The 27,729-nt window shown below is 36.4% G+C and overlaps 1 protein-coding gene across 1 annotated transcript in view; it reads right to left on the reverse strand.

The window, feature by feature from the left end:
* EYS (eyes shut homolog) overlaps positions 1 to 27,729 on the reverse strand; it is an 870,368-nt gene that overhangs the window by 440,896 nt on the left and 401,743 nt on the right. The window contains exons 23-27 of the mRNA XM_065056200.1: positions 26,514 to 26,773; positions 21,335 to 21,431; positions 20,266 to 20,373; positions 19,737 to 19,882; positions 491 to 662 (exon numbers count right to left, since the gene is read on the reverse strand). Of these exons, the coding sequence (XP_064912272.1) occupies positions 491 to 662; positions 19,737 to 19,882; positions 20,266 to 20,373; positions 21,335 to 21,431; positions 26,514 to 26,773 (783 nt within the window). The remainder of the gene's footprint in view (positions 1 to 490; positions 663 to 19,736; positions 19,883 to 20,265; positions 20,374 to 21,334; positions 21,432 to 26,513; positions 26,774 to 27,729) is intronic.

The following is a 27,729-nucleotide window of genomic DNA, read 5'->3' on the forward strand; positions in this document are numbered from 1 at the left end:
TATGGCATTCTAGATTCAGCAGTAGTAGTATCTTTCTGTACATTTCAAAATAGTGGTCTGATGTAACCTAGTGAAATCTATGGTACTTTTAATAAGTTTTAATAATGGGTATCACATGTGTATATTATGGAGGCTGAGTGGTTTTTATAAGGTTATTGATTCTCACATTAAAAGGTATCTTCCCATTTGAACCTGTTGGCATGTACCAGCTAAAGATTTGCTTTTAAGTATATTAAACTCTAATTAATTCATATGTGCTGAAAACTGGCTTATGCTAATGAACAAAAATGAAAAAGAAACTGAGATAATGTAACAGTATATTATATTAGTTTAAGCAGGCAACATCTGTCATCTTTAAGTGTGCTTGAACTCTTTAAGGAAGAATGTAATTAAAAGTATATTTATCAACCTTCCAATATCATTAAATCTTAAATATTGCTCATTAGATACATTATCTTGGAGATAATAATAGTTAAATAAAAATAACCACCTTCCATGAAGACAAGGATCTGGCAAGCATTCATTAACATTTATCTCACAGTTTGTTCCAATAAAACCTCTCATACAGTGACACTTATAGGAACTGATGTCATCAATGCAGCTTCCGTTGTGGAGACAAGGAGTAGACATACATTCATCTATATTTATTTCACATCTATCGCCTGTGAAAAAATGGAAGATACAACTAAGATTTAAATTCCAAACTCAAACCAACTAACAGTTCATTTATTAATATAAATAATTCCAGATAAACTGCTTTTATTTACATACATTGTTTCTGTAGTTCATTATATTAATCAATAATGAACATCCCAGTGGAATTACCTGTGAGCGTAAATGCCAGAAAGAATGGCTATATTGCAGCATATCACAGTGATAACATCTGTAATTGTGGCAAGGCAAGAAGACTTTGAGGGTCAACTTGCAAGCAAAATAGTTAAATGGAGAAACTGAAATTTCAAGAGGAACATTTTGCACAGCTAGTAGGAAGATTAATAGCACAGGTTTCCTGTAAGAGGAATACGGAATTAAAATCATACATGTCTTGGTGGTCTAACTGTAATACTTATTTCCTCAAAGTGAAACTAAAATGCAGAGGCTTTTGGTAAATGATGCCAGATGTAGAAGTCTCTGAAAAATTTTTGAAGACATTCATTATGAGAGATTCTTTTCTCCTTGTAATTTTCCTGCAAATTAGTGCCACACATCTTCCACCTAATCACCATCAAGTACTTTACTAAATAGTGATTGACAACCAACACCTACCTAGGTCTCTTTGTAGTCAGCTACTACCCACTGCCTGGTAGGCAACTAAGCCCCCCCAGCTGCTCATTCACTCCCCCAGCGTGGAATGGGAGAGACAATCGGAAGGGTAAAAGTGAGAAAACTTGTGAGTTGAGATAAAGACAGTCTAATAAGTAAAGCAAAAGCTATGCATGTAAGCAAAACAAAACAAGGAATTCATTCGCTAGTAGCCATTGGCTGGCAGGTGTTCACCCGTCTCCAAGAAAGCAGGACTCCACTTGCAGCAGTTGCTTGAGAAGATAAAATGCCATAACTCCAAACATACCCCCTTCCTTCTTACTCCTTGCAGCTTTTATTGCTGAGCACAACATCATATTGTATGGAACATCCCTGTGGCCAGCTGTGGTCCTGGCTGTGTCCCCTCCCAACTTACTGTGCACCCTCAGCCTACTTGCTGATGGGGTCATATGAGAAGCAGAGAAGACCTTGGCTCTTTGTAAGCACTACTCAGCAGTAGCTACAGCACTGATCTGTTATCAACACCTTTTGCAGCACAAATCCAAAACACAGCACCATACTAGCTACCATGAAGAAATTTAGCTCTGTCTCAACCAACTCACTTTCCTAGTTAATCACACATGTTACTTTGGAGGTGCAAATCTGTATTTTAGGAGTTAGAGATTCTAAGTTCAAGTCTAGTAATTTACTTTTGATAGAGAGATATACGTGAAAGCAATAATATTATTTTTTTTAATTTTACTGTTTTATTATTTTTAAGGCAGATATTTCTGATCTTCAAGAAAGCAAACGCTAGAATAGCTTCAGTCAGGTTTTTCATTATTTAAAATAGTTTGCTTTATAAATAACCTCATGACATTCATTCCTACTGCTATCTTTCACTGCTGCTGTTTCTATTCTCTGCATAGGTGTAACACACTCACTAAAGGAAATAAACCTGAAATCAAATTACATTATATTTAAAAAAAACAGTATATTGCTAGTACGATATTAATTAGTTCAGCAATATACCAGTAGCAGATTCCAAAATCAGTTAATGAAATCTGGTATGACTATAATCAACTCAGTAGAACCATTGATAATTATTCCCTATTCACATGTGCTTCCATTACTGCATAATCAATTGTGAAAAGAAAAAATGTAGTTCCTTTAGATGAGTAACATCTTGTAATTAAATAGATTCTGGTTTGCATGTCTGACCTACTCTTATTTATGCTACATTGATCTACTATCTCAAGGACATTTAATAAATTTTTACCTGAACATTTAAGTGAGCCCAATGGCAATGCAGTGAAATTCCATTACTTGATTGTGGGAAAAGAAGACTCAGTGCATAAATTTAATGTATCAATAAATTATTAGAAAATTACATTTCTAAAGACAAGACATATTGAGAAAAAAAAAAAAAAAAGGTATTTTATATCTTACTTTCATTCCTAGAAAAGAACTTATAACCTTGGAGAGTTTTAAAATCAGGAATAATTGCAGTATTTCTTTAAAAAACAAGCAAACAAACAAACAAACAAAACAGTACTCAGAATTACATATTCAGAATTACCAAATGGTGGAGAAATATTCAACTTGTACAGTATATAAAGAAGTTCTTTTCTGCAACTTGAAGACTTAAACTAGATATGACTTAACATATTTAACAGTTAGAATACAAGAGAACATGTCAGTAAAATGCCATAGAATTGCAATCAAATTTGCAATAGGTCTTAAAGGAAATATGTTACTTCCATTGAAGCGCCCAAATGCTTGGTTGATTTGGAAAAAGACAGTAATGACTTTAGTAAAATTCTGATCAAACTGCCAAATTAGAACTGATCATATATATTGTTAATGCAAATAAATAGCTCTTTCTTGTATGGCCTCATGTCTTTTCTAAAGGCTGGCATCCTTCCTGTTGGAAAATCAGTAAAATAATTGTAATGAATTAATGAAAAAATAAACCTCCATAATAACTACATAAAATTGAGAAAGTAACCATTTTTAGTATCCTAGACAGGGTATGCTTATGCAAGATAAAAAAGTTGTATTTTTTTTTTTTCTATAGATAATGTAATTTTGTGGAAATGACAGTGGGCAGAATGTAACTGCCCATTCCTCAGCTTCTGTGTGGCAGTGGAGTAGAATTCAGATAATGTTGTGTTAGGGAAGTCACAGTGTAATACATCCCACCTAATTTTAACTATTGTAAAATTAAGAAACTAGTTTAAGATAGGTGTTTAAACTCACTTTAAAACAGATAAAGAGAGAAACATCCTCAAAGGGTGACCTGTATCATGTCTTGGGCATAATTTATCTGGAATGTCCTAGTGATGACGAAGACTGCAGTGGATATTAAATGAGTAATTTGGACTAGCTGCCTAGTTTGTAAAGGCTTAAAAATAGATGAAATTAAGCCTATTCCTAATATCAGCATGATAGCCTATAAATAATGCTTCCTTAAATAATTTTTTTCTTCTCAGCCTCAGTTCTCCTGCTCCTTAGAGTTCAGTGAGAACGTATCACAGAAGTCTTCCTTAATTTCTGTCCAAATACTGTGAAATACCTTACATCACCTTTCAAGGCAATCTTTGCTTAAGAGAATGCTTAATGTCACAAAGGGTGTTGTCTTTAATCTCCACGTGAATCTGAAATACAGGAACCAAATTTATGAAGTTCAGGCAGAGAATAACATGGGAAGCTAGAGAAATGCAACTTTGTGCTTAGTGTCTTTAAAAAACAGATATCATAACACGTAATTAAGATGAGATTCAGCCATAAAAGACTGAATCTGATGGAAAGAACAGAAATGCCTTGTAGTGATATTCTGTCCATATTCTGTCCTAAAAAGGAATGCTTTAGCAATATTAATAGTCAAAATGGACATTTAGTACTGCCTGTGTCAAAGTTGCAGACATATGTAGAGACTAATAATCCATTTTGTCATTCCCACCCTAACAGGAATTTGTGGGATTTGCTGAAAAGACAGACTATAATCATTACAGTAATTACTGGTACAATAGGCTTAAAGATGAAAACAAATACACGTAACACAGCAAAAATAATTAAAGAAAATTAACTAAATAAAATAATTTTGAAGCATTCGTTCTAACAAAGAAAATAACTTGCTCAATAGTAGGAGCTATTTTGAATGTTCTTGCCAAAATATAGTAATTCAATGTATTTTTGATAGCTTTTGTAAAAAGTAATTTATATTCAGATGCAAAAATATTTTCTTTAAATTCCACACTCATATTCTAATCACCTCTGAAGAAATCAGACCAAATACATGCCTGGCACTAATCCATTAGCATCTTTGGACTAATTCATTTTGTTACAAATAAACATTATAATTTTAATTATTTCCAAGAACAAAATGTATTAAATTTGTAATCTGTCACATCACAGTTACAAAAGGCTGGCAGTTGTTAATGACCATAATCTGGACAGTCTGTCATTCTCTTCCAATGTGTCTGCTATTTAATTTGAAACTGGACTTCTTTTTCAATCTTTGTTCAAAGTATGAAAACTTCTACAGAAAATAATCTTCCTGTCTTACAAACTTTATGATACAACCAAACATTCTGCAAAGTTGGTGTGAGAGACAGACTATAATACCAGAGAACTGGCACCTTACTTAAAACATTGCCTGTAAATTGTTTCATAGCTCTGACCATGCCAGATGTGTTACTGGGTTGAAGACACCTCTTGCAGCACTGCTTTACAGATCGTATTTACTACACTAGAAATAATGCCTCTATACATCAAAGAAAAGGGAGAAGTACCTCAGACATACATGATGGGGGATTAAAGATGTTGATGGTAACCTGGGGACACCTGTGAATATCAGAGTGCTTCAGAAGGCAAGAAAATATCATAGATGTGGAGTGTAACACTAACGTGAAAAGGAGACAGCTATTTTTTTTACTCATTCAAATAATCTAAGGATCAGTTCTTAATAAAGAAAACTCTGCAATCTGCCCTTTTTATGACCAACCTACTTCGCTAATCAGGGATGCCTCAGCCTTTCTTGGAGCTCATTTGCACAATTACACACATATAGAGAGTGTCACATCTTCCATCAAGATTTTATTTTTTCCAACTGTAAACTCAAACAAGAAATTATCCTTCTCTACCTTCAAGGATGTTTCTCACCAACTTCAGATCCAGCCTAGAATCTCTCCCTCTTCTGGACACTGGGCATTTATTCTCAGTCTACTGTTTAAAAAAATACGGTTTTTCATTTCTTCCCTCAGAAACACATGCCCTCAACATTTGGGTTTTTACAAGCTGTAGTGTAACTAACAAGCTGAAAAATCAGAAACTAGTATTTCAGCACAGGAAAGGAGGAAGTTTGAAAAGGCAGTGGGTTCTAGAAATACCTTTTTTTTTTTTTTTCAAACTCTCCTACTTGCAAAACTTGAGGTCCTCAGGAGCTTTTTCCTTTCAACAGAATAGGGCTGAAAGCAGACACTGTGAACATAGGAATGGACCACACAACAAACACCTCTGACGTGTGATCTCTGAGATACACAAGCAGTATTAGCTATGTTCTCTCTTTAAGCTCTCATCCTACTACTAGCAAAAACAACTCTGAAGTTTTTCTCCACATTTCTGCATTTTGCCTATGACTGATACACTCACTCCAAGTTCTGTAGTATATGCAATGTATATAATGATTTATTTATCTTAAAATCATGCATGCACACAACTTTGCAAAATTTTGATTTTTTTAGACAGCAAACAATTATTATTTTTACAATAAATCTCTGTATCTTCCCCTCTTGGTCAGTAAGCTTGACATTTTCATGACATTTCATATTTGGATGTTTTTGTGATTCTGTGTTATATTTCTGAGAGTAAAACTATTTTATTCTTTTTTTAAATATAGTATATATTCTGGTTTGTTTACTTCTTTTTAGACTTATAAGAAGACATGTTAGAACTTATACATACACATTTCAAAAATATACAAAACCTCTGTATACCATATATTAAATTGTTTGATTTTTAGGGTTAAAAACTGAGGAATATGGGAATTTATATACCTGTCCATTTAATTTAAAAGTGAATGCAAGAACCAGAGGGATTAAACAAAAAAATGTCACTTGTAGCTTGTACTATCTTTATTTTCAGGTATTTGAACTCTACACTAGAGCACGATGAGACCATCAGAAGGAGCAATCTACCTAAGCAAATTACTTCCTGAATTATTGCTGTGCTTAGTCATAGCATCGGATCAAGCATCAGATCTTAGTGATTTGAACACTATCTACTAAAAATACTAGAAATTCAAAAATTCATAATCTTGTGACAGCTGAAAGGGAACACACCATATGGAGAGTCTATAATTTAGTGACAGTCCTATTAATGATTTAACAGTCTGATAGCCAAAATTATCACTACTGAAAAGCATTAATATTAAAATCATTTAAATGATTATACCAAAATTCCTCCCAAACATTGCCGGTATCTAACATTTTCCACTGGTGGTGTGCTCATGCTTCAAGTGTCCCCATGGGTCTAAAGTGTAACACTACAGTTTTCTCTCAAAAATGGTAGATGGGCAGTGGAAGGAGGGGCATTGCAAGGATATACAAGCATCATGACATCTTTGCCAGGAGGACTGTGAAGGACCTAGAAACAGCAATGATACTTTCTTCTTCCCCTAGTCTTGGGTTCTGCTTAGGTTTCCTTTTATATTTTTCCTTGTCACAGCTCTTCCTTCTCCAAGGTTGCCTGGCAATGACACCCAACCCCCTGCTCCCTGGCACACCAAGGGCAGCCTGGGCAGTGACTGTCAGGGAGATGTGTGTCACCCCTTCCCAGCAGGGTCACCCCCAGAGCAGGAGCTGGAGTAGGGAGGCAGCAGTTGGTGGGCCCAGCATAGAGGTTAAACCAGAGACATGCAGCTCAGGCCATGGTGAGGCTGAGCCCCTGCACTGCTGCGTCAGTGCACAGCCGGGCCTCCCCCTGCTGAGGGCAGAAATCATATTTATTGGATTACAGAATTATAAAATCAAGCTATACCTAAAGATATCACAGCATAGAATTATAATTCAGCTCACCAATGAATAAACTTACAAAAAAGGGATGGAGAAAAACATAAATCTGAAGGCAGTGCAATAAAATCTGTTAATTCCTATCTGAGTATTGGAAACATCATGGCAAAAATGTCAGACTTGTCAATATTGCCAGAGGAGGTCGCATTGTAGCTCAAAAAGCTGCAAATATAAATTCAATATTTACAACATTTTAACTTTTATTCAAAGAACATAAGCTTTACTATGTACAATTGTTTTATTAACATTGAGAAGAACTTTTAAAACTAAAAGATAACTTAAAACTTTTGACTGAAAGACAAGTTTCTAAGAAGCAAAGTGTCTTTCATATGAAGTAATACAGTTCAATACAGAGAAAATAACTGTATTGGTATGTTGTATTGTATATATAATGTATATGTTTCGTATATTGCTTATATGTATTAACATAAACATGTACATATAGTCTTACAGAGGAATAACCCATTTTTTTCAGAGTAGTCACTGTTTATTATCCATTTTAACACTGTAAAATGGAGCGTAAAAATAAAATAAGAGGAAATTGGAGAGCTGTATTATATGGTAAAGGCATCAAGAAAAAGATGTTTTAACATCACTCTAAAGTAATACAAGTATAGCTTTGTTTAAAAAAACAAACAGATTTACCTTATCACTTTATAACCTGAATGCCTCCAGAATATGCTAATATTATTGTTATTATTATTGTTATAGCTTTTGATTTTCTTCTCTATTAGGCATGTTTTATGTAGCCTGTAATAGTTTTATTTAAAACTGAAGCACTTCTGCATTTTCAGTCAAATGATAACAAATGTAAAGTTTACTGTATAGCTAAAAGCACAACTTGTCTTTCTTTTCTTGGAACATAAAGGATCATACTTGCTACTAATAAAGTAATGTATTATTCAAGTTACAGTTTAAATGTCCCAACAGAAATGAGAGCAGTACTGTCCTTGGAGGTTTTTGAGACCCAACAGGACAAATCCCTAAGAAGCTTGGTCTCACTGCAGAGCTAACACAGCTTTCAGCAAGACATTGGACTAGGTACCTCACAAAGTCCCTTCCGACCTGAATTACTCCACTACAAGAACTATATTTTCCCTGGTAGCTTGGTCTGGTAGCCTGATTAATGGCAAAACGCATGAGATCAAAAGTACGCAATGAGTGCACGGACCATGTAGTAAGAATTTGATCATAGTTATATGCAGAATTAGTTGTGAATAGCATATATTTAATCAAAGACTAATAATTTTCAAAATTCATGTGCTATTTAATAACACTGGTCAAATTCAACCTCCCCCCAAAAAAATCAAAATAGAAAGTATGCAGAGAAGGTAGGCTGCTTTTATTTTTCATTTAGATTGATGCTAATCAGACACTGAGATTCCATGCAAGCAAGCAGGAAGTACAAACACTTGGAAATAATCTTGACAACTGGAAATAATTTTCATTTCTGATAAGAAAATGTATTATTTAGAATACAGGTATGCCATGAGTAGTATATTTAGGCACTAATGTTTGGTTCATTTAATTACTATAGCACAATATCTTCACTATTTGTTTCAAGTGAGAACATGGCAACTGAGAATAGTACTTCAGGTTGATTGCAGGGAAATAAAGCCAATGCAAGTCAAGTAATCAGTGAGATCCAGAGAGCTGCCCCACACATTTTTCCACCAGAAAAGCTACTACATTTTTCCTAAGAAAAGCTACTAGATTCTTAGCACGAAAGGTCAACCCACTCTACTTTAATGAACAAAATACTCTTCATAAATTCACCTATTTCTCTGAATCTTGCTGAGAATAAAAGACAGAGTTTGCTGTCAGAGACAGATTTAGATATTTATTGCTGTGACTAACAGAAACATTCACAGGTTTTTAAGTGATGAGTTACTTTTTTTTATATAACTAGTTCCCAGTAATGATTTTTTGAGTGCATAGTGAAAAAACCCACACTATCAGAAATGGCTATTGAAATATCCTCATTTCATTTGTAACAGTACCTTTTAGAAATACTACAATAATTTAATGTAAAAGATTTAAACATTAAACACATTTCCAACTTACACAAAGCTCAAAGAATATCACACAATCACAGAAGAACAGAGTGGAATTATAATACATAATGTTCCTCTGTGGTGTTCTAGCATTAAAGCTGCTTAAAAGTTCCTTCATCACAGTATTGGTAACAGAGCAATTTGTGTGGAAATTGAGATTTCAGTCCCCTGGGTCTTGGTAACTCTTACAGAATAGAAACTCCTTTAAATTATGCACAGTGGCATGCTTAAATACATTCTAAGACTCCTCCAAAGTTACACTTGCTGAAATCCTAGCTAGCAATAACAGCTGGAAAAGAGTTCTAACAGTTGTATCAGGGCTTTCTTGAATTAGTTGTAGGTATAATGTGAAGAACTGATTTTGGTTCTAGAAGCCCTAGATACTTTAAATTCTCACCAAATATTTTACTATAACAGATAAGATCTAGATATAATCACTTGACCACGAATTCTCAAATGTTCTCGTAGAATAGTCCTGCCTCCTGTATTCTGCATTTCAAGCAGCTCAGAAAGTCTTCATGGAACAATTCTATATCTGCTTTACCCTGAAACACTGATCTGATAAATTATATTTATGAGAAGGTAAATTAGGATGTTATAATTTCAGTTGCTATCTGTTTAGCTGGGGATTGTCTCAGTTGTATTAAATGTTCCTGTTCTGTTAAACACTATGTGCGTGTGTGTGTGCGTGTGTGTGTGTGTGTATTCAAAAAAACATACTTATGGTATACATAGCAGCATGATCATAAGACAAAACACTGAACTTCACAGGAACGCTTCCATAATTAGCATACAATGTTTAGCAATGATTCTATGCTTGCTAGGCATGGTTTCCTGAAGGAAGGGATAGATGGGGTTCTTAGGACACGGTTTAGAGCTGTACTTGACAGTGCTAGGTTAACAGCTGGACTCTATGATCTTAAAGGTATCTTCCAGCCAAAACAATTCTATGGTTGTTATTATTATTACTACTACTAGTACTACTAGTACTACTATGTTTACTTCGATTGCACTTTGTGGCAACAAGACAGAAATAAGAATGGTGCCAATATTCTTGAATGCCTCAGCAAAATCTACTACTTTGAGAAAGGCAACCAGACCTTCCATGAAGGGAAGTCAGGCACTGAAGGAAACTAGAAACTAGAAAACTGAGGCAAGAGCTATCAGCACATATCTCTGGAAGACCAAAAGCACTTTAGACATGTTAGTGTGGCACTGTATCTGGCTCTACTGCCATGCCTCTAAGGAGGACTAATTAGCCTGGAGCTGACACTATTTTGATGCACCTAATTTTTTTATTTTTCCCATCCAACCTAGCTTGCACATTTTGACTGGTGATGAATAGTATGTTAACTGCTGTCAACTGCATGAGTCTAAGGGAATACCTCACTCCATTTACAGTAATAAATTGAAAAACTGATCTCAAACATTTACAGATTTGTTTGATATGGAGCAAGAATGTTTCACACAAACAGTGAATGCATGGATGGCTCACCTACTGGATATTTTATATCGAAAAGATTTTTTCCTTTTTATTTTCTTTGTTGTTTTTGCCTCGCTTAATATAAATGATTAATATTAAACTTACCAGCTACAGAAAGAGAGAGAATATGGGAAAGGATGCATCACCACATTCCTAAACTATTTGCAAGAATCCAGTTCAAGACTTTGTTTTGTTCAATATGGAATGATGTACACAGAAAGAAGCAGAAGTAATTCAAAACTCTTTATTAATGATGTTGTATTTAGTACCCTCTATAAAGGTTCAGGAAACTTGGAGAAAAGTCTATGCTGAATCAAAGTGAGATTTTCTCCCTGTCAGTGATATCACTTTAGGTAATGAGTACAACAGGAAATTGGTATAAGAACTGACATGTCCATGACTGTATGAACAGCGTCCTTTTTAAAGCAGTGTCTTCTACATTGATGCTATTCATCAATAACATGGTGTTTATTTTCAGTAGTCAAAAATAAGAAACAGAACTAGTTCTATTCTTCTTTCACTGACTCCTATAAATCCAGCAAAAGAAGCTGGTTCTGTTTGAAGATAAATAGTAATTAACTGTACAACACATTGGTGAAATCACCTTAGAATTGCTATACTAAATACATTCAAATTAGACAGTAATGAGCATGAAGAACAAACACTTCACATTTAGATATTATTCGCCAAAAGACAAGGATTTTCCTCCCTAAAGGCAAAGATCTGTAACCCAAAACAATTATATTTTACTAAACAAGGGGAGTGTACTGTCATCCAAGTTCTTAATCACCAGATTTAATTTGTACACACAGTGAGAGTTGCTGTTGCCAAACACTCATTATGAATGGGCTTTTACACTGCATATTTTGAGCATAATCTGTACAAAATATTAGGTAGTTGTTGACTTTGTCTCCTTAAGGACCAGAGAATTTGCATGCACTGTAGAGACTGCTGTTTCTTACAAAGAGGATTCCTAGATGTTCAACAACTTCACTGGTTTGAAACTACAAACACATTTCTCTAGCTTTCTAGTTGGAGGTCACTACTGTATGGCATGGTAAGCTTTAGGTACTACATAAAATGTTTCCTCAAAGAAGAAAATATGTGCCAGAATATCTTATCCTGTTGCTGAAGTTGTAAATACAAGATGTAAAATAAAATTATTCAAAAGGTCATATCCAAATAGTGAACTTGGGTAACAAAGGTTAGACACAATAATCTATTGTGGTTTCTGTTTGGCATGTAGAACACAAGGCCAAACATAAATTCTTGTATTCAATTCTTGAGTTCTTTTCCTGTAACTCAGTACCCTATGGGCTTCATCTGAAGGTGCTAAGTAAGCTGGCCTATGTCCTTGGAAGGCTGATTTCTCTTATGTCTGAAAGGCCATGGAAATTGGGAAGTCCCCAGAGACTAGGAAGGGCAAACATTAGACTTATCTCCCCCCGTAAAGCCAAAAGTATGTTCTGGGCAACTACAGGCCATTAACCCTCACTTTAGTCCCTGGGAAGATCATGGAGTGAATTGTCTTAGAAGCCATTTCTAGGCAACAGAAGGAGAAGGTGGTAACTGGAAACAACCAGGATAGGTTGAGAGCAGCCCTGTGGAGATGACTTGAAGTACTTGTGGATGAAAAGCTGGACATGACCTGGCAATGTGCCAACACAGCCCAGAAAACCAACTGTATCCTGGGATGCATCGAAAGAAGCACGGCCAATAGGCTGAGGGAGGTGATTCTCCCTGTCTTATCTCTTCTGGTGAGACTACCCCTGGAACACTGCATCCAGCTCTGGGAGTCTTCAGTACAGGAAAAACATAGACCTGTTGGAGAAGATCCAGTGGAGGGCACAAAAATGATAAGAGGAATGGAACACCTCTCCTAAGAGGACAGGCTGAGAGAGTTGGGGTTGTTCAGCCTGAAAAAGATAAGGGTCCAAGGAGACCTTATTGTGGCATTAAAATACTTAAAGGAAGTTTATGAAAAAGACAAGGACAGGGTGTTTATCAGGGCCTGCAATAAGACAAGGGTAATGGATTTAAACTAAAACAGGATGGATTCAGACTAGATATAAGGAACAATTTTTTTATGATGAGGGTGATGAAACACTGGAACATGTTGACCAGAGAGGTGGTAGATGCCCCATCCCTGGAAACATTCAAGGTCAGGTTGAACAGGACTTTTAGCAACATCATCCAGTTAAAGATGTCCCTGTTTATTACAGAGGGGTTGCACTAGATGACCTTTGAGGGTCTCTTCCAACCCAAACTATTATATAATTCTATAGTTTATCAAGGGAAAATCATGTCTGAACAATCTGATTGCCTTTTATGATGAATGAGAGAGGTGATTGTTCCACTCTACTCTGCACTGGTGCAGCCTCACCTGGAGCACTGTATGCAGTTCTGGGTGCCACACTGTAGAAAAGATACAAAGCTACTGGAGAGTGTTCAGAAGAGGGCTACAAAGTTGGTGAAGGGTTTGGAGGGGAAGCCATATGATGAGTGGCTAAAGTCACTTGGTTTGTTTAGCCTGGAGGGGACTAAGGGGAGACCTCGTTGCAGTCTACGGCTTCCTCACAAGGGGAGGATGAAGGATAGGCACCAATCTCTTCTCTCTGGCAGTCAATGACAGAACTCAAGAGAATGGCAGGAAGATGTGCCATGAGAGGTTTAGATTAGACACTAGGAAAAGGTCCTTCACCCAGAGGGTGGCTGGAACATTGGAACAGGCTCCCCAAGGAGGCAGTCATGGTCCCAAGCCTGACAGTGTTGAAGAAGAGACTGGACAATGCCCTCAGACACATGGTGTGAACTGTGGGGTTGTCATATGCAGGGACAGGAGCTGGACTTGATGATCATTGTGGGTCGCTTCCAACTCAGAACATTCTATCAAGAGAAACTTCTTTACTTTGAGGATGACAAAGTACTGGACCAGGCTGCACAGACAGGTTGTGGAGTCTCCTTCTCTGGAGACATTCAAAACCTGCCTGAACACATTCTTGTGCAATCTATTCTAGGTGAACTGGCTTTGGCAAGTGGGTTGGACTAGGTGATCTCCAGAGGTCCCTTCCAACCCAAACCTTTCCGTGATTCTGTAACTCTATGACTAGGTCTGTGAAAGAGGAGATGGCAGTGGATGCCACTTGCCTTGATTTTAACATGGCTTTGACACTGTGTCACACAACATCTTTGTACCCAAGTTAGGATGTTAGAGTCTGGAAGGGTGGACAACTGGATGGCTAAAAATCTTACTGGTTGGGCTTCTTGGGTTGTGGTTTATGGATCGTACTCTACCAGAAGGCTTGTTAAAAGAGGAGTACCCTCAACTCTGCCACTGGGCTCAGAAACCTGGGAGGCTAGTACTTTAGTAGTAAAACCTGAAATAAAGGCTTTGTGTACCTCAGACTCTTCCATGTGTTTTGTTACTAGGTCCTCTTCCCCACTAAGAACCAGGCCCACTTTTTTTATTGGTCTTTCTTTTGCTGTCAATGCACATATAGAAGGCCGCCTTCTGGCTTTGCACATCCTTCTCTGTTCTCAGCTCTAGCTGAGCCTTCCCTTCCCTTCCCTTCCCTTCCCTTCCCTTCCCTTCCCTTCCCTTCCCTTCCCTTCCCTTCCCTTCCCTTCCCTTCCCTTCCCTTCCCTTCCCTTCCCTTCCCTTCCCTTCCCTTCCCTTCCCTTCCCTTCCCTTCCCTTCCCTTCCCTTCCTTGCCCTCCCCTCCCAATTTCAACTCCGTATACATGGACAATGGCTTCATATTACTCCTAATTAGCCTATCCTTGCTCCTTCCACCAAATGTGTTCTTTTCTGCATCTGAGATCAGTCAGGTGTTTCCTATTAATTCTTGCTGGCCTTCTGCCATGACTTCTTGACCACTCTCTTCCTTGAATAAGGATGACCAATAATTAGAATAAAGCTGCTACCAGACTAAGATTTAACTCGTTAAAATATCACTAAAGGCTCTAGTTAGCAGACAGTAAGTCACTTTGAGAGGAAAAAAACTGTTTATGTCCTGACCTTGTCTCTCAGGAGAGGAAGAGGGAACTAACGGTATTGACTTGGCACTTCAGGCCAAACACTTAATGAGGTTACACATTACTGTTTTACATTTTTTCTGGCCCAGGAAATCTTTTCTGAATAGTGTTAAAGCTCAACAAGTACAGCAAAAGTGTCCCATCCTTTCCTTACAAATCAGACTAGCCTATAGCATGGGCATTACAGCACTTCTCAGGAAAATACATACAGTAAATTTGCCCCTTCATGTTGGTATGTTCACTGCACCTATAATTCCCAAAACTTATGTGAATTCTCTAGTCATTAAACTTAAAGATGGACACGACTACCTCCACATTTACTATAGAAACCCAGTTCTGACAGTATACAAGTTAGAGTTGTTCTTGGCATGCCAATCAATTTTGGCCTCTCTTGATATGTAAGCTGCATCTTGCTTTGACACCTCAGGGAACATACCATGAGATTCCTCCCCTCTAAATAAATAGCTACTTCAGTTGCAGTGCAGTTTTTCATTTCCTCTGGATATCAATAGCAAGGAATACAGACAGAGGTTTGAGGAGTGCAGATGCAATCACTGCCAGAGTCAGCTGACAGAGTGAAGCTGTAGAAGTAGCTGTGAAGGTCAAAAAGATACAGAAAACTTCTCTCTCTTCCATTGATTAGATCTTGTGGGACTTTTTTGTCAGGTCAGCCCGTTGTATAAAAAGCAGAGCAGAGTTTTCATTGTCACGTAGACAAGATGAACAGCACATTCTGAGGCCCAGGATAAGGAAGGCTGAGGCTCAGAGCTGGCATTAAAGATAAAATACAAGATCAGTTATTTAAGCCAAGTTTTTGACTTGGTTTAACATACAACTTAAGTGCACCCTTAGTCACTTCCAAATGTCAGTTTGTACTGATCTCGTAGAGAAGACTGTAAGCATAGATCTGAGATTGAGAGAATAGCTATTGAGAATTAAGGAATAATTACTGCTCTGGAGAAATGATGACTAAACCTTCACAGCAAAAAGTTATTTCATGGTACTTAGTAATTTTTGGGCATCTTTTGGATCAGATGTCAAATAATTGGCACTCTGAAGCAGAATTCTGAATTAATCTAACTCAGTTTAATACACACCCTTTTTAGCCACTGAAATCTTATTATAACCATTAGGTGGAGGTGTCAAGGTGTTGGTGGGTGTGGAGAAGGAGGAAGCTGAAAGGCAGCTTCTGTGAGAAGAGACCAGGGGCTGCCTCATACCAGATGGAAGACTCCTGCTGGCTCCAATGGACCCAGTGTAAGACAAAGCTGAGCCCCTCAGCCAAGATGGTGGCACTTCCGTGAAAATGTATTTAAGGAAGGACAGAACATGCCGAGGCAGAGTGAGCAGGAGGAAAGTGAGAAACAATCCTGTGAGCGCAAAGTTCAGAAAAGGAGGGAGAGGAGGTGCTCCAGGCGCTGGAGTAGAGATTCCCGTGCAGCCCATGTGAGAGACCATGGTGGAATACTGTGTTCCCCTGCAGCCTGTGGAAATCACTCCTGACACAAGCATGCTATCCACACTTCAACCCATGGAGGACCCCACCCAGAGCAGGTGATTATTTCCTGAAAGAACTGTCGCCTGTTGAGAGTCCATGCTGAAGCAGATGTATCTTGAAGGGCTACAGTCTGGGTAGAGGACCCACGCGCAAGCAGGGGAAAAGTATGAAGAGGAGCGAGCAGCAGAGAGGAGCTATAATGGATTGATCACAACCTCGCATTCCCCATCTCCCAGTGTGACTCAGGGTGGGGAGGTAAAAGACCTGGAGATGAAGTTGAGCCAGTGAAGGGGTGAGAAGGGAGGGAAGGGGGAAGAGCGTTGCCTTATTTTGTCTTTGTCTCTTACCATCCAAAGATCTATTTTAATTGTCAAAAAAAATATTATTTTTCCCCAAGTCTATTTTGGCTGTGATGATAACTAGTAAGTGATCTCCCTGTCTTTATCTTCACCCAGGAGTTTTTTTTATCTCTATTTTCTCCTCTCATCCTCTTGATGAGGCAGACTGAGAGAGGCTGGCAGCTGGCCAAGGTCAAGCTAACACATTTTAGGTAAAAACCTTTAATCATTTCAAGAGATCTTAGAATTACTTAGTTAACCTCAAGTTAAACAAACAAACAAACAAACAAACAACAATAACAAAACAAAAAAAAATCCCACAGAAAATCAAGACTTAAGAATGACCAAGTCTGTCAATGGAGATGGTAATGACTTGGTAATCCAAGAATCATTTCAAATGATGTAATCAGGAATTATCATATAAAATTCTACAGTCAAAAAAATGTATTCTTATTAAACCCATTTTGCAGCAGCAGACTCAGTGACCCAGACACTTATGGTTTCTATTTGAATATAAAATAAATTTTTCATAATAATAAAAAATATTTCAATTAAGGCACATCTGGATCGTAATCATCTGGATTATATTGTGACATAAAGTTGTTCAAATTGTAAGATTTATAAAGTAGAAACGATTAACACCTCAGTCGTGAAAATGACCTTCAGGGTAAATGATCATAATAAATTATGTTTAATTACTTATTTAAGAGATTGCATGGTTGGACTGAAAGTAATATTAGTGTTTTAATTATTAGGTTTTCAATAGCAAACTTAGTGGAATACACATATATGTATTTTTTTCTTGTTTTATTCTTCACATAGCTGTGTACCAGTGCACATTCAGAATGCAACATCACATTGACTTGTGATAATGAAGATATAGCTATACTCAGTGATTGTATTTCCTTATTTTGCTTTTAATTTGAAATTGCTGTTTATGTGCCATTTAATTTATAATTCCACAGTCATAAGAGTTCCACTTGTTTGCACTGTATCTTCAGATTCTCTAATAAAGGTTTAGTAACCTACCAGGCCTGACATAGCCTTTGATTCTCTTCTGATTTTCTTAGATTATGAGCATATTTCCTGTATTTATAGTAACATTTATGAAATCAAAGGATTCTGGAACTTACAGAGAAAAATAGTCCCTGAATGAGACATATATAAAAGCGTATATTTGTGCTAAAAGTTGACTATGTAAGCATCCCCAGCTTACTCAAAAAATCTATCCTGCATGTACATTAAGTCTCATATTTGGTACATTACAAAGCATATCTATAGAGTTGCTTGTTTCTTTACAACAATTGCAGTACAAATTCAACAGTTCACATTACAACCATTAACATTAATCAGGTCAGACAACAAATGGCTGACAGTTTAGACAAAACAGGTTTTAGGTTTGGTGACTCAGGAGATATCTTTTTTTCCTATATCTAACACTGAAATACGACCAATGTACAAACAATAAGCAGTAAGAACTGTGATCTTGAGTAAAGAGCTACTCAGGACTTTAAGCTACTGCTTTTTTTCAGAGTTACTTCTATACACCAGGCCAGACTTTTCAATAACAAACACTAAATAGTAAACAAATATTCTTGTAAATATACTAAAATAATTTGTATCAGTAAATAACAATTTGTAACAATGAAAAACTACTTCAGCTGATTAAAATAAAAACCCTCACAAACCCTGATAAAACCCAACATCCTGTCCTTGTTGGTTAAATGTGTTAGGGAAAAGAACTCAAGTCAAATTGTTTAGTCAATAATGAAGCAGCATAAAAGGAAAGCACTCCTGCAGATTGCTTCGTCCTTTTCAAATTAGTCTTACAAGCCCTTCAGGTACAGGTGTCCTGTCTTATATGAATATAACTGGGAATTCTTACAGAAACATATAGGTGAAGGCAACTGTTTTTAACATCTGTTAGTTAAAATTATAAATCTGAAGCACCATTGCCTAATGAATCAAAGTTTCTGTGATACCTGAGAAGTAGTAGTTAGAATACAGCCCTTCTGAAGAAAATATTGAGGGGGAGGGGAAAAGGCTTTTAAAGTTTTAGGCAAGAGAATTACATAGGTTTCTCCAATTTTTTTCTGAAACATAAAGAATAATTTTGAAGAACACTGCACAAGTGTTATGTGGACTGAAGTTTATGGTGAATGGAAGAAGGATATGCAGCTATATAGATATTCCCAAAACTATAACTTGTTCTTTATTCTGTGGAGCAATTATATTCCTCTTATTTCAGTGGATGCGAATTGTGTTCTTTCTGACCTTATGTGTTGTTTGTCACAGGCTGGAATGGGTAGGAAAATACATCTTATGTGAAAGAATGCAGAAATGATACAACCTGAGGCAGTGAGCTATAAACATTTCCACAAACAGTCTCAAATGACCCCATGTCTTGTCAGGTTGCTTAAGACGGCTATATCAAAATATTAAGTACAAACTACTTGTTCTGTAGCATGCAGAGCATTTAAATCAATATCAACATAATTTTAGAGAAATTTTGCTACATCTCTATACATCTCTACCCATTAAATATTTTGTCATTAGTTCTTTATAAATGTAAAGATTAACACTAAAGGCAACAGTGTCAGTCCAACAGGTCAGCAAAGTCGAAGTCTTACTATGGTTCTATGTAAATTCAAATTGCAAGTAGCATTTTATTATGTTTGTAAAATTTACTCTGCATCTATGGTAATAATTTTTATTTCTTGGCTGAATTCAGAAAACATTTATTTTCTTTGCACTATAGAGTCTCTCTTTTAATGTGTTTCAGCAGCATGTATAGGTGACTAAAGAAAACATAGATCAAGTCTTAATGCAAATAACATTTGAGCTACTTAGCAAGAGTTGGATCAAAGTCCTATTTGAATTTATATTGATTTATCCTCCAATACACAGATGATCCTGTGTAGTCCTCCTTTATTTAGTTGAGGCCATTACTATAAAATTTAAAAAAATGTAAAACCTGTGAAATAGCCTTCTCCACTGTGGTAGGGAGGATCATACCTGTGAATCCGGGGGCACAGAAACACTGATAGCCTCCATGCCTGTTGATGCAGCTTCCTCCATGCAAGCAAGGCAAAGTTTCACACTCATTTACATCCAGCTCACACTGAGATCCATAGTATCCAGGTGCACAAATACAGATGAATCTTCAGAAAAGGGGAAATCAGGTAAGTCAACAGAAGAAAACATCATCTATTTTAATATTCTGAATCTATATTTATGTCCTGATGTCAAGCTGGTGTCCCTAATTGACATCCATATTAAAATAATTAAACTTTCCTCATTTCTGTGTTTCTGAAGGAAACAAACAATAAGGAGGAAAACAACAAGATGTGCTGAAGACAGTTTCTCTTCTGTTTTCTTCTCAGGTCACATAAGAAACAAATAGCTGAGTCAGTAACATTTGCCTGCCTCATTTTAATACAGAATCCTTGTCATATGCTGAAGGTCCAATCTAAACCTCAAGGCAGCAAGTAGACGTTATATACAAGGAAATCAGGGAATTGCTTTACATTTAGTAGTAACTAACCTGTTTACAAGATCCAGGCAAGTTCCATTGTTTTTGCAGGGTCTTGATAAACATTCATTAATCTCCACTTCACATAGTGTTCCAGTAAAGCCATGTTGGCAGGAGCACCTAGCAAAAAGGAGGTAAACATATTACTTTTCAGTTTAATACAAAAAGATTCTGAAAAAAAATGTGGTAGATTTTGAAGGGTAGGAATGAGGTGATTCCATTTTTTTTTTCTTTTTTTCTGATCATTACAAAGTGCTGTACTTTAACAAGCTTCCTAAGTACAGTGACTGCAGCCCAGAAAATTAGATTTTTGCCATTCTTAGTTGAAGACCAACAAGCCTGCCCTGGAGGCAACTGTCTGCTGTTTCTCATGCTTTAGGTTTAGCTCTGGGAATGGCACTTATGGAGAGTTTGCAACATACTAGGGTAATCATTGTGTCACAAATAGCCTTTTGTGTCCATGTGGGTTGGTGAAGCTGGTAAACAGTGCAAAGGAAGTAAATAATGACAAAGAAACATACAAAAAATAGCTCCAAGCATGTCTGAGACTGAAGACGAGAAAACCCCCACTGTAAACATCCCACTTCTCCTAACAGAGTCTTCCAGATGCTGGTGATTTGCAGTAACACTGCCAGAGTTTCTTGAGGAAGACTGAAATCACTGTTCAAGGACACAGACAGACACTGTGAGGGTAATCATAACAACAGAGATGTGAGACTGGTAATTGCAAGATTTCTTATATAACAATTATAACTACATTGTTCATGAAGCTGTTAATATTATAATCATTTCATCTTAGACTGTTAGTATTATTGTAACTTGACTAATAACTGTTTTTAATATTTTGATTGGATTATTAAGATTTGAGTTACGCCCACAATAGACTCTTGAGCCCACATGGTGTACGTACATGCATGCCTTTTTGCTCACAGAAAGATTTTAAATGTAATGTAACCGTGTAATGTGTCAAACATTACATCATTACAGCAAGTGTAAGATAGGCAAAGTGCTGAAAGAATAGTTACATGAAAAATATCCATGTATCATACTAAACATCTATCATTCAAACAATTTTCCTCACCTGTAATGGTTAACTCCATCCACACAGAGACCTTCATTCTGGCATGGATGGGAAATGCACTCATCACTGTTTACTTCACAATAAGTACCTTCAAATCCTGAAATACAGATTATATTATCTGTCAGTGAGTGAAGTCAGCTACAAAATGTGAATGTAAGAGTCACAGTTCTTCTTGCAGGTTTGGCCATCTGAGCTCAGGAACAACTTAAACAATGCAAGTGGCAGGCGTGAGAAACATCAGCTGCCCTTGAAGCTGTTCAAGAAGAGCTGAGAGAAGCATCAGTGGTGACTACCCCTTTTCTTGGGAGCATCTTAGCTGAGGCTCTTAACCCTTGGTATCTGACTGACCTGCATTGCAGCCATGTGCATGCGTAGCCATGCACCTGTTTATCTGGATGCCAACTTGGGCCTTCAGACTAGTTCCCTGGCTTGACATTGGACCTGCCTCATTCCCTGTAGATTTGACTGGCAACCTGGCATACTATGCTGATCCTGGACACCGTCATTGGCCCTGCGCTGCTTGCCTCATTCAAATACTGTCAGATAGGACTCCTGACAGTGAGGCCTCAGCTTTGATAAGACTCCTGGCTTACCTTCACTTCTGGAGCAGGCAGCCCTCATTGCTCCCCGACTCTAAGATCAGGGACAGCAAGTGAATGCAACACTGAAAGAACTCTCCCCAATTATTTTTGTTCCTTAGCTTCAACAAATTGATTTCCAGTGAGAACAGATATGGGTGGAGCACCTGACTAAGCATACTGGGGAAATGTAAAACATTTTAAAAGACTGAAAAGGCTTTCTTGAATGGTGTGGGACAGTATCAGAAACTAAAAGCTAATTCAATAACTAATGTATTACAGAACATAATGGAAGTTAGAGAGACCACATTTATTCAAAGCAGTCAGTAGATGAGAAAAAAACAACACAGTTTTAATATCTAAATGAAGAAAAAGTGTGATCAAGATCTTATCTGCACAGTACATTACTTGCATGATACATTACATTGACCTGTATAAACATAGCATAATATTTAGTAAAGAAAAATAAGAGATTTTTCAGTGACGTAAGAATACTACTTTTGCTCTTAGATAGTGTACTAAGTCTTAAAACTTTCACATTAATAAGTGTTCTTTCTACTAAATACACAGTCATAATAAAATGATACACAGTGGACAAACTATAGCTACTTAGTTCAATTTTACACAAATTGAATACATATGTTTCAACTGATGCAGTAACAAATCCATTACAATGAAGAAACTATTTGCATTGTAGTGACTATAAAACACAACCCCTCATAGCAGGCTGACTGAAGGGCATTTATGGTGTTCACCAAAGTGCTTTTGAACACCATTTAGATATGAAAATTAAATTAAAACAACCATAAAAACAGCCACTGAAATTTAGTGTATATTACTACAAATATGATGAAGTCTTTACTGGATTATCTATTAAAACAACTAGAAAATAATTGTTATTAGTACTTCTTTAGATACTGAAACAAGGATCGAAATTACTTCTATTGTCATATTATTAATTTGTGGGTTTCCAAGTATTTCACGAGAGTGGAGAATTCATGAAAAATCACAGTTAGAATAGCATGGCTCATTTTTATCTAGATAAAATAATTACTGAAATAATTTAGTGTCTTGGTCAGAGTTGTAGGAAAAACTTTAGAGAGGAATCTCTGCTGGTATGATCTAAATATCAGCTCACATCAAAGCAGTTGATGTTTTCTTCTTAACAGGATTTTTTCTGTTCAACAACTTTCCTGGCTAGATCTAAGTGAAATAATTTCTGAATATCTGTTGAAGGTTTCAAACTGTATTTTCAACAAATTTGGAAAATAAAGTCTCTGGAGAATGCATCTGAAACCAATCCTTCAATTATAGTCACAATTTGCTTTAGCTCCTGCGTATAATTAATAATAATTCTCACAGAACAACAAATCACTGTTAAAAGAAGTCTTCATTAGAAAACACTAGATGTTTTCTGGCCCACAGTTTATGTTGGTAACTTACTTTTTGTCCTGTCAGTTCTCTGTAATATTTATGAGTTTGTATTTCCATGAGTTTCACATTTCTCCATGATAACTGTTACCTTTTCTCTCCCATTTCATGATTAAGTAGACCTGTTATTGTTCAACAGTCCTAGCCAGAGACCTGGTCTTGCATTCAGTAGTTGCATGCCCTTTCATCATTTTCCTTATTTTTTAATATACATTTTTCAGTATTTTGTTCTTTCTTGGAACACCATTGTTCTAAGAAAGCTGCACTATTTTTACCAAACTGTCCTGTCTTCTGTTTGGGTCGCCTTTATGAAACTAACACTTTTGTGCTTGGCTTTATCTAGAATAGCATGGTCTAATATTCATCCCCTAGTTTATCAACCCTCTAGTTCACTTATGTATGCAGTTGAATTGCTCTTGGGATCTTTTGCATGTAGACGTTCCAGGGAATCTATGGACAGTTGCCCAGGCTCAGCTACAAATATTTCAACATTACATATATTCTATAGCTTTGCTCATGTTCCTCACCTTTCTCTTCTGTTACACTAAATTTTCATTTCTATTATTAAGATTAATTCCAAGAATGAAATTCTTTAAGAATAGAAAAGCATGTTGATAAATTAGGGCAAATAGTAGAATGTTTTATTGCTTAAGTTGTCCTTCCCTCCTCTGCTTCATTTGCATTTAGTATGTAGCATTTCAGGAGAAACTAATGGCAGGATTCAATGCTGGGTGTATATATATAATAGCTCAAAAAGCCAACTCCTCCCAGTTGCCTTGATCAAACTCTTGCTTATCAATTACTGGCAAAGTATATAATAAGAGGTGTTCTCTGTACACTTCTTGGGAAACTTACTTGACTGCAGTGAGTCCTAAACTTCTGCAGTAACAACCTGCCCTAACAAGATTTTTGCAACCATGAATATACCAGCATACAATTATAGAGATTACAATTTTTTAAACTGTTTAACCTGGTTGTGTGGACAACTAAACTGAAACTCATTGTCTAACACTATTCCAGAATCTATGACACGAGAGCCTGATTTTGTGTTACAAATGTTATAATCTGTCTCCTTCCATGAAGCAAACTTCTACAGCTAAGGGCAGACACCTCAAAAGAAAGCTTTTCCATTTATTTTATTTATAAAATTTTAAAAACCTTTAAAGCAAGAACAGACAACTGTAACTTCCTAACATATATACAAGAACAAAGATACACAGTTTATTCTACTACTAATCATTACTTCATTATCTCCCTACCAATTTGCTGTAATAATTCAGTCCTAAGATAACATCTTACATCAAGTTTGATTTAGTTCAATTTATACTCTATCAGTTTTTGTCTTCTCTGTCCTAGTATGGCATTCCAATCCCAGCTGGCTTTAGTCAGTGGGTATTGTTTCTTTTCTTATAAAGAAGTGCCCCAGGCTATAGCAGATATGGTTTTCTGAAGATAATCTTTAGAATTCGTTAGCGCAGTTACATTTTGTAACTATTGCTAAACTAGATTCATACTTTGTAATGACTGGACCACTAACTACTGGCAAGTTGTTTAATCAACATGCCATTTGGTGCTAAATCAGGTGTCTTGGAGTAATCTAGTTATGTCAGTGTTGTTGCCCTTTGTGATTAGATCTGTAATTGTGAGAGGATCTTTGGGAGACAAAGGCTGGCACATGGCAGACAAAAATAGAAGAATAAAAGAAAAGAAGACAGCTGTGGAGATAGATTTCCATAAACTGCTCTCATTAAATTTCTAGATTTTGCTGTATCTTCTTTTTTTGATAAGAGTCATGAATAAATTTTTGCATTTTTCCTAACACAAATTATTAACTCATTTCATAAATGATGCCTTTAACCCCTTTTCAATATTGAGATATATTCCATTTTTCAAGATTTTTTAGCCATGTATGTTACTGGTTCACATAACTCCCCTGCTAGTTCCCTGAATATTCCTAGCTGCAATATTCAAGAATCCTTGAAGATTCTGTCAAAGTTCTTGAGAATCTCGGCTGCAATTTTTTTTGATTCTTGAAAATCTGTGCACAAAAACATTTTGAAAAGAAGACTTTTCTAAGGGATGCTAAGAAAATAACTCGAACTACATGTCTCTTTACAGATAATTTCTGAAAAAGGTTTCAAAATCAATAGATTGTATTAAAAGCTGGTTTTTAAACGTAGCTTTCCTAAAAGCTGCTTCAATAAGCAACTCGCATACCTCCAGTGAGGGTTTTTTAACTCAGTAATTTGTGGTAACCTTTACCTTAATTGTAAAAAATAAACTATAAATTCTGCTGACTTTATGTATTGTCTCCCCATCTTTGCAGCTTAGTAAACCATGAGTAGTACCTCTCTGGTGTAACACTGCAATTAAGGTATTTACTAGAATTGATCCCTGGGACACCCCTTTACCCTGCCATTTGTAGCTATAAAAGTGATGATTTCAAAATCCTGTCTAAATTCCAAATTCAGTAATTGTACTGTCCCTACTTAAATTTTCACTGTGGTTTAGTTAGTTAATGTATTCTTCATTTGCTACATAGAATTGCACAGTGATGTTCTGCACAGGTAAACTGTTGCTCTCTTCTACCTCAGCAGTTCTTGTACACTGAGGGAGAGAACACATCTTTTAAGCCATGACCCAGGAAAGCTGTCAGCACCTGTTGTGGTTCTACTTGTGTATACGGAGAACAACCCTCTCTACACACTAGGCAGAGGAAGATTACTCCCCTGATGCGCCAGGTCTTCTTGACAGCTCAGCAGGAAGAGGAACCATTTCCAACTTGCTCCAAGTTTTGTACCTTTAACAATTTGCATATATTTTGTCTATTTCTTCCCCTGTTTTATCAATTTAGCCTGTCAGCTCTGCTGGCCATGTGCATGCCTATCTCTATGTTGTCCTATCAATTGACTCAGAAATAGTAATTTTGAGGGCTGGAATCTAAATCATAGATTTAATAAGTACTACAATATAAGAAATGAATAGCAGACAAACTGACAGCTATCTTACCAGTCTTTTAACCGAAGTGATAAACCTGCTGTAATTCATGAAGGTGTTATGTGCTTTGAAAGGTATATATTGTTACTTTCACTGAAGACAGCATTAAATTCAACATGTACTTGAGATTTTTCTGCAGCAAAACAGAAAAGATTATCCATACCAGTTCTTACCTGTTTTGCAAATGCACATTGGATTTCCATCAACTTGTGCCAAACAGGTTGAATTGTTTATGCACGGATTATAAGGCAGCTCACAGGGACTGAAGCGCTGATGGCAGAAGTCACCAGTATAAAATGGAGGACAAATGCATACAAACTGTCCTTGCTTAACAGATTCGTAACAGGTGGCTCCATTTAAGCATGGTTCAGAATCACATTCGTTTATATCTTCACTGCAGTCCGGTCCTGTCCACCCTACTTTACACGTGCATCTGAAAGGAAAAAAAAAAAAAAAGCTTAAAGCAGTACAGGAATGAAAGTCAGCAATTTAGCCCAATCAGTTCCGTTTAAAACCAACCAAACCAAACCAACCAAAAAACAAACAGACAAACTACACCAAAACAGAAGAAAAAAACACCAATCCGAACATGTTCTTCTGTACATAGCCTTTTTTTTCCTGATTGTATCAGACTACATTATGTAAAAAAGTTATATTCAGGTTCTTCTCCCAAAATCTATTTGAGCAAAAGCAGAATGACTTATTTTAAATCACAGGATTTGTCAATTTGCAGAACCATTTGGTTTAGTTAATGCTGACAGAATCATCTGTGAAGTTTCTTTAAACTGAAACACCATCACAAATTATCAAACATGGAATGTAAATTTAATTAAGATTCAGAATTATAATGATGTATTTCCATATGTATGAAACTACTAAGAAGGTATTTCAGTGTTTGGGATGAAATGCACCAGGTAGTATTCAGTACACTTTAAAGAAAGAAGGTAGGAGGTTAAAGGAGGTTACAGGAGGTTAAATGATAGAAGAATCCTCTTCTCATTATGTTCTTTCTCTTTTTAGTATGGTCTTGTGAAGACCTGTTATTAACAATACAGAAGAAAAAACTTGGACCAAAACTACATTACATCTGAATTGTAAAGAATCTACATTCATTAATTAGATAACATCTGTTTTAATTGCAACATGAATTTGATGATAAGGTTCTAAAAATTCAAAGATAAAAATTTGCTAATGATTTCAAAGTTTGCAGAGAAAATATCCTCATTAGCAGCAATAAAAGAAGGTTCTATATGCTTTAAAAGGTACAAAGTATTGTGGTTTTACTTTCACTGAAGATAGAATTAAATTCAGCATATATTTGTAACTATTTTGCAGGACAACAGACAATACAAGATTAACTATACCAGCTCCTGCTTATTTTGATTATAT

This window comes from Columba livia, chromosome 3 (assembly GCF_036013475.1).
Source record: "Columba livia isolate bColLiv1 breed racing homer chromosome 3, bColLiv1.pat.W.v2, whole genome shotgun sequence".
NCBI classification, from domain to species: Eukaryota; Metazoa; Chordata; class Aves; order Columbiformes; family Columbidae; genus Columba; species Columba livia.